Source organism: Ananas comosus, linkage group 11 (assembly GCF_001540865.1).
Source record: "Ananas comosus cultivar F153 linkage group 11, ASM154086v1, whole genome shotgun sequence".
Classification (NCBI taxonomy): domain Eukaryota; kingdom Viridiplantae; phylum Streptophyta; class Magnoliopsida; order Poales; family Bromeliaceae; genus Ananas; species Ananas comosus.
In genome coordinates this window covers 9,697,006-9,705,628 of record NC_033631.1, presented here as the reverse complement: position 1 = coordinate 9,705,628, position 8,623 = coordinate 9,697,006, and the positions used below count along the sequence as shown (strand labels likewise).

Below are 8,623 nucleotides of genomic sequence, written 5' to 3'. Positions count from 1 at the left end.
ACTCAACCCTAGGGGGACCACTCAACTCTAACTGACTAATATCATCTTGGCCCTACAATTTTTCATCCAATGGTTAAAAACTTGATAGCAAAAAAAATGTTTTACTATTAATAGTATTCCAGCCTAATTATATTTATATATATATATATATATATAGTAGGGCTAGAATACTTGTAAAAGTATCATGGGGGTGATACTTGTGTGTTTTTAGCCCTTGGATGGAGAGATGTGAGGTTGAGATGATGGTGGTAGGTGGTGGTAAGTGGAATAGTGTTTAATCCAAGGGCTATTAATAATAAAAAAGTAGATCCAATGGCTTAAAACCTAATAGCACCATGATGGTGATACTTGTAAAAGTATCATAGCTCAACTCTCTCTCTCTCTCTCTCTCTCTCTCTCTCTCTCTCTATATATATATATATATATATAATAGGTCTTGTGTGCTATTAGGAGCACGGAGGCCTCTGTGCTCCTAAGCCGTTTTTTACGATGGAGCTTGCGAATCGACGATCGGCTCCGTTAGACTTGATCTAGCATATTTGAAGTATATAGAAAATAAATTTTGCGATTTTTCGATGTCATTTACCTAGCGATCAAAAAGGCTCAAAATTAACAATTTTTACTGGTTAATGTATATCGTTTGTAAGTTTAACGGTGTAGAAGTATTCAAATGAGATGAAATTTTGATAGAAAAATCTTTATACTATTTACTGTAAAATTAATATCTCTGATTGAAAATTTTAATGCTATATCACCACTTTTCGTGAGATTTTTATTTTCAGCTGTTTATTTTGAGCCCTTTTGATCGTGAAGTAAATGATATCGAAAAATCGCAAAATTTATTTTCTAGCTACTTAAAATATGCAACATTAAGTCTAACGGAGCCGATCGTCGATTCGCAAGCTCCATCGTCGAAAACGGCTTACGAGCACGGAGGCCTCCGTGCTCCTAATAGCACACAAGACCTACTATATATATATATATATATATATATATATATATAACATATATATTATATATAGATGAGTTGGAGCCTAGAATATCTCGATAGTAAACGGGGCGTTTACTATCGAGTTGTTTTCGATGATAAAGCTTCCAAATTGACGATCGCTCCGTGAAACATGATTTATACTCACTTGAAGTGTTTAGAAATCAAATTCAAATCTTTTTTCGACATCATTTGCCTAATGATCAAAGGGTTTCAAAATTTGTAATTTTAATGGTGGATAAAGGACGTTTTCTCATTTAACGGCTTGTAAAGATATCCAAATCAATTGTATTTTTGTTAGAAAATTCTTAAACTATTTAAAAACAAGATCTATACTCTTGATCTTGATTACAAGACTCCTATCATCTTTTTTAAAGAATATTCCATTTTCCAGGCCTCATTTTTTGTTCACCAGAGGATAAAGAACAATATCGAAAGTGCGTGAAATTTGATTTCTAGATTTAGTTATAATGGTTTAGATCATATTTAACGGGAGCCGATCGTCAATTAGGAAGCTCTATCATCGAAACAACTCTGATAGTAAAACGCCCCAGTTTACTATAGAGAAGATTTCCTATGCTCAACTCTCTCTCTCTCTATATATATATATATATATATATGCTATGATTACTATACTATTATGAGTATTGGAGCCCTCGTACTCATAAGTTGTTTTCGATGATGGAGCTTCCAAATCGACGATCCACTCCGTTAAATATGATCTAGAGTATTTGAAACTTCTAGAAAATAAATTTCGTAAATTTTTGAAATCATAATAAAGTCCATCAAGTGGGCATAAAATGAACGGTCAAAATCGAACGACATCCTAAAAAAGCATGATCGGATCCTTCAATTCAAGATCGGAGTTATTTACTTTATCTATGTAGTGAATAGAATTTTCTATCAAAAAATTAATAAATTCCGATTCTTTTACACCGTTAAACTAGAAAGTATTCCATACCGGCCGTTAAAAATTGTCAAATTTGTGATCTCTTGATCGTAAGGTAAATGATATCGAAAAATTATAATGTTTGATTTCTAGAAGTTTTAAATACTGTAAATAATGTTTAACGGTGTGGATCGTCGATTCGGAAGCTCTAACATCGAAAACAACTTATGAGTACGAGGGCGATCGTACTCATAATAGTATAGTAGCCGGATCCTATATATATATATATATATATATATATATTATAAAATACGAATTCAAATACGAATATACGTAAGATGCTGAATTTTGACATACGTATGGGCATTTGGCCCAACGATACGGCGCAGGTAAAAGTGAAATATGTAGATCATTAGTTGGGATCGATCACACCCGTTCGTCATACAATGTAATTAAACTAAGGGACACGTGGCAACTGTTCTCGGGTGACAAAACACCTTTTCATGGGAGGATCACCGTTCAAAGGTGTGTTTAATTAGCTTCTCTCGTTCCGAGATTTTCGGTCAATCTCGATTTCGGCTCATAAAACAACCCGTGCTTTAAAAGCCGCTCCCCGCCAATCATCATTATCCAAAATTAAAAGGTGCGAGTATCACCTGGACCGGGTCTATATACCACCACCTAACACACTCTAGTTTTTTTTTATTTTAATTATTGTACCTAGAGCATAGAGATACCCATACTATATGAACACACACACACACACACACACACACACACACACAAAGAAAAAAAAAAGAAAAAAAGAAAGAGAATCAGGAGCTCCTTTTTCAATTTTATAAGTTTCTCTTTAAATTTAACGATGAATACAGAGTTGAAATTTGAAAAGAATTTATAAATTAAAATAAATTTAATTTGAACACACGGTGAAACATACAATTTACCATCTCAACAAGTCGCAGATGAGTTCTTCGACAAAGTTGTGCTTCCATTTTCATACCTATAAAATTTAGTGCTATGAAGTTTTTTTTTTTTTTTAAGACACAAGCACTAGACCTGTGATTATTAACATAGACTCTTTTTTTTTTGAAAGATAGGTAGGTAGCATGCTATTCGTTTCGTTTGTTTTATTTAGAAATAAATTTTACTGAAAATATGAATTATCTAGAATTTGAATTTGAGATCTCAGGTATCAACCACCAAATCTTTTGTTACTTGCGCTAGAGACGGTCGGTAACACAGACTCATTGTTGGTTCTTAGTACATCTTGTTTGGAGGCTGAGGAACACATAGAAGTTTAAAATCTTTGATGTACTAACAAAGAAACTTCATTGAAGTTAATTAGCTAGAACTATCACTAAACAATCGTTGAAACAAATATATCTGCATTATTAATAATAATATTTTTTTAATAATAATATTAGAGTGAATTTAATTTGAGTGAGCAAAAGCCTATCAAAGGATGTGGAGGGTGATTTTAAAAGATAAAATCAATAGAATTTTCTTAGGAGGAATACGAGAAGTTATTTTTAATTTAATAATTTTTAGTGTGATGCATCTCAGAAAATATGGCTACATATTATACCTGATTTATCTCTATAATTGACTATCATCAATGCCCCTTCAGTTAATAAAAAAATAAATAAGATTTTATATGAGACCCCGTATAGCGCTATATGTAAGATATAATAAGACTAAAACTCTTAACCCACTTAAGTATTTTAGGCGGTGGTTAGATACAAGAGGTTAAGAGAGTTAAGCGTACTAGAACGGGAGTAACCCTCGAATGGATGACCTTCTGAGAAGTTGGGGCGTCACAGTTTATATCAGAGTAAATTACCAGCCGAAAGTATGAGATAAGTCTCGACTGAGTCAGAATTATATAACGGAAAAAGTGAGACTCTCATACTGTTGACTGTTGTGGGTAGAGCGCAGCTTACCATAAGATTGGTTTAGACTAGCGAGATAAGTCTCATATCGCCTGACACTTATGAGTCTGGATCTGATTAGAATGTCAGGGCTTAAGGAGCGGGGACTGTAAGATCCCAAATTGTTCTATATATAAAATATAATAGGGTTAAAAATCTTAACACGACTTAAGCATTTTGAATGATGACTAGACCTAAGAAATTAAGAAGGTTAAGCGTGTTATGACGGAAGTAGTTTTAGGATAGATCGGTGATCCCCAAACTTTATTGATTAAAATAAATACCAAGCAGAAAAAGGTGATAGCATAAATTGAACAAAAAAGTCAATATTATTAATTAGATTAAAAAATTCGTTCTAAGTTATATTAATTGAAACAAAGCTTGCAATTTATACGGCAGTTAGCTATAGTATCGGACAAGTAGTTTATTATAGATTTTAACTTCAATGAAATTCGAACCACATTTAACTAGAAGTGTATTTATAATATTATTATTTGAGATATATAAACTCAGTAGAGCAATGTTAATTACCAACTGATAATAGTAGTACCGTTTGGTTCGGGTATAAGCAAGAACTAGCTATTACAAGGATAGGTATAAGTATGGGGATAAGAAAAATAGCGTTTGGATGAAAATTGGGTTGTTTCCGGGGATAAGAAAAATATTAGAAAGTTTTATATAAAAAATGGAGGTGTTGGTGGGAATAACCGAGAACTACTATTCTCGGCTAAAAAATTAGTGTTTGGGTATAAAGGGGGGGATAAGGGCCTATTCCTATCCCTATCCCCTAACCAAACGGTGCTGCGCCTATCGTTTGGTTCGAGGATAAACAAAAAGTGACTATTCCAGGGATAGGTATAAATTGAGATATAAGCGGGGATTAGATCAATTTTGCGTTTGGATGAAAATTGGGTTATTCCTGGGAATAAAAAATAGCTTTGGTTCGGTAAGATGGAATTAACATAAAGATGTAGATTTTATAAATAAAAATAATATATTATCCTCGATTGTGGGATATTTTAAATTTCAAATTTTAAAATTTTTAAATATCAATTTTTAAAATTAAATTTTTTAACTTTGAATTTTAATTTTGAATTTAAAATCTCAAATTTTAAATTCAAATTTAAATGAAATTTCAAATTTTAATCTTAAGATTAAATTTAATTTAAAAATATAAATATCAATTTTTAAATTTCAATTAAAATATCAAATTTAAATTTAAACTTTAAAATTAAAGATTATAAACTTTAATTTTGAGATTATAAATTTATAAATATCTTTAAATTTAAATTTTTAATTTTTAATTTTTTCAAATAAGGGAATAGGGGGTGGAAACATTTACATAAAAACTTAATTATTATAATAATGATATAATTTTTTTTAAACTTCTATTAACTTAAATTTAACTAAAAAGAATTATTATAATCATTTATGTTATAATTTATTATAAATTTTGATTATATATTTAAATATAAATTTATTTATAACAAAAATAATGTATTATAATATATAACATATTATATTTATATAATTTAGTTTTAATTTAATTTATAATTTTAATTAAGTTTGAAATTAAGCATTGGAATAGTGCTATTCCACCAAAATGGTGGAATAGCAAATCCCTTGCTATTCCGGGATAACCGGGAATAGCAAGGTTTGACCGGGATAAAATATTCCGGCCAAATTTCACCCCGTTTGGCCGAATAGCGGGTATAACTATTGTTATCCCCGCTTATCTCCCCAACCAAACGGGGCCTTAAAACTGTATTGAGAAAGAAAAAGGGATTAAGTATCTATTTGATTCTCAAACAATGAGGTCGGTGATATTTTAGTTCTCAAAATTTAATTAATTATAATTTTTTAATTGAATATTTAGAATTACTATAATTAAATTTTATAATCTATTTTATTTTAATAAATATTAATATAAAAATAATGTAAAAATATTATATCAATAATATATTAAAATTTAGTCAATTAAATTGAACTGTATAATTTAATTACAATAAACCTAAATGTTCAACCCAGAAATTATACGTAATGCAATTTATCTAAAAAATTATTTGAATTTTAGATGAGTAAAATATAAAATTTATACACTTTTTTTTTTTTGTGGCACAAGGTAATATTTTCTCGCCAAATATTTTTCTTATTTGTCAAATCTATTGTCAATTCAACTTTTCTTTTTTTTGAATAGTCCAATCAACTTGATTAAACTCATAAAACGAGCGCCATAGAATGAGCCGAATCTAACGTACTATTACACCCACGCCACATAACCACAAAAGCTACGTAACTCCGGGTCTAAGCTCTGTCGACTCACTCTCTGAGTTGTGATATGATCCGCAAAATAACTCGTATCCCCAAAAAAATAAAAAATGAAAAAGAAAAAATGATAGTAAAACGACGTATGTTGTGTACGTAGTCCCTACACTCGGAAAAATCGTCACCCACGTTCGGTGCACCGTGCACCGGGTCTTTAGGTAACTAAACTGTGTACGTGAAAAATTATGAGTTGTAAACACGTGACATTTCTAAATCAATCCCTATGGATGTAGTCGATTTTGTAATAGCTTAACGTATAAATTATCTAATTTTGAAATCTACAGTTTTTTCGGTAAACTTTATATAAATCAAATCATATCTACTAAATTAAATTTTATGTTTTAAATATTAAAAACGGTTTGGGTGCATGCAATAATTTCAATCACAGCCTTAAATCGCAATCCTATATTGAAAAAAAAAATATTAATGGAGGGAGTATTCAAATCTCTATTTAAAATTGCTAAGAAATTTTCTAGTGTGCAGTAAAAAAATATGATAAATATTTTGTATATATATGTATAAAATATTATGTTTTATATATGGCAATAAATTTATAAGATTCTCGATATTAAATAGCCCAAAGATGAAGTATTAATGCAAAGTTTTTTTACTTATAATTTCTCTCACACGTGACATGTTGATTGAATTGTTTCATCCTCTCTCTCTCTCTCTCTCTCTCTCTCTCTCTCTCTCTCTCTCTCTCTCTCTCATGAAAACACACTTTTAACTTTCTCTCTCTCAGCTACTGCTCATCTGAGAACGATCACTCGTCCAATCCAATCAACTCGCGAGTTCCCAAAACTAAATCAAATGAAAAAGGAAAAAGGAAAAGGAAAAACAAAATACTAACAAAAAAGAAATAAAAAGAAAAGATCTCATTGCACATGTCATAACTAACAAAAACCCAAAAAAGTATTCGAAGAGTGTGAGAACATCATGCTTCCCATTTCCCAGTTAGAGACGTTTTAACGTCAAAAAGGAAAAAATAAAAAAAAAAGAGATAGGTTACCCCGTTACACGCAACGGTCACCCAAACTAAGCTTTTCTTTTTCTTTTTCTTTTTCTTTTTCTTTTTAAATTTTTTTTTTCATTTAAAGCATTATCTAGTTGTATAGTTGGAACGTGTGCGAGGGCACGATGTTGAGGCGCCATGAGAGATAGGGCAAATCTCCATCGTCCATCATCGTGTCATCAGAACCGTAGATTGAGAATGATGGGTCTTTATCCACCGTCGATCCGTAGCACCCCCACTGTTGCTGGGACCTTGGTTGCGTGTACGCATTTGCTTTTTCTGCGGCCTCGGACGTGGTTGCCGCAGCTCGCCTCTCTTCTTTCTTGTAGCGGATCCCGCATGCATTGCATAGCGACTGCGTGACATTCATGCATTTTTTTCATAAATTAGAAATTAGATTAAAAAAAATATTATAAAGCAATTGTTGAATATAAATATTAAAAATTCATAGCTTAAGCTTTTGAAAAGCGAATCAGATGAACCAACCGAAAAAAATAATAATAAAAAAGACAATAACTATAAGTGCCACTTGAAAATTTATTCCTAAACAACCGTCAAAACTAGTTTAATGATATAGATAAAACTTGGTGCGAAAAAACCGAAACTTTTAAATGATTGTGGAGGCATCTTAAGATGATCATGCCGACAATCTAAATGAAACTTTGGAGAACATATAATACAAAAGCATATATAGTTCCACATATTAATGTGTGTGTTTATATATATGTGTTCCTCAAAGAGGTGATACGTACACACCTTGGGGCCACGTGGACCGTTCCTCCAAAGCGGCGTCGACGTGGTGTCGCAGTTGGCGCAGCGCCGCGCGACTAGCGGGTCCGCGCCGAGATTCACGCTCGCCCCGGCGGACGCTCCGGATTCCTTGAAGCCCACGGCGGCGGCCTCTTGGCTTCGCTCCTTGCGCTTGCTCACCACGCCCCACCACAGCGTCGACGCGGCGGCGCACGGGTCGCGCCGCGGCGGCGCGGACGCGGACGCGNCGGCTGCGGCGCCGGCGCCGGCGCCGGCGCAGGAGCGGGTGAGCCGCCGCGGCGCGTCGCCGGGGTGCCCAGGGAGAGGGTGCAGTCCACGGCGGCGTCGTGGTGAGCGTCGTACGCCTCGTGCGCCGGGAGCTTACGTGGCACGTGGAAGAGCGCCGAGAACGAAGCTGCGGTGGCGCCGCCGCAGCCGTGCTCTGCCGCGCCGCCGCACCCGTGGTTGGGGTAGTGGTGGAGCATGGCGGAACCTATATATATAAATATATATATATATGTATATGGAGGAGAAGAGGTTGATTCAAGGAGTGTTTGTGTGAGTGTGTGTGTGTGTGTGTATGGAGGAGGGAGCGTTATGTGTATATATATATATAGAATGTGGAACGTAGCTAGGGTGGTGGGTTTTTATACATAAGCATTGCTCTATATATAACGGGAGAAGGAGAGCATTGCAAATAAGGCATAGTAGCAGTAGCATACGAACGAACT

At 33.7% G+C, this 8,623-nt stretch overlaps 1 protein-coding gene across 1 annotated transcript; it reads right to left on the bottom strand.

Moving 5' to 3' along the window:
• LOC109717150 (GATA transcription factor 19-like) lies at window positions 7,062-8,377 on the bottom strand. The gene is made up of 3 exons (XM_020242823.1): window positions 8,209-8,377; window positions 7,899-8,143; window positions 7,062-7,497 (listed from the first exon to the last, which is right to left on the bottom strand). The coding sequence occupies exons 1-3, from the start codon at window positions 8,375-8,377 to the stop codon at window positions 7,234-7,236; spliced, it is 678 nt and encodes a 225-aa protein (XP_020098412.1). The 3' UTR covers window positions 7,062-7,233.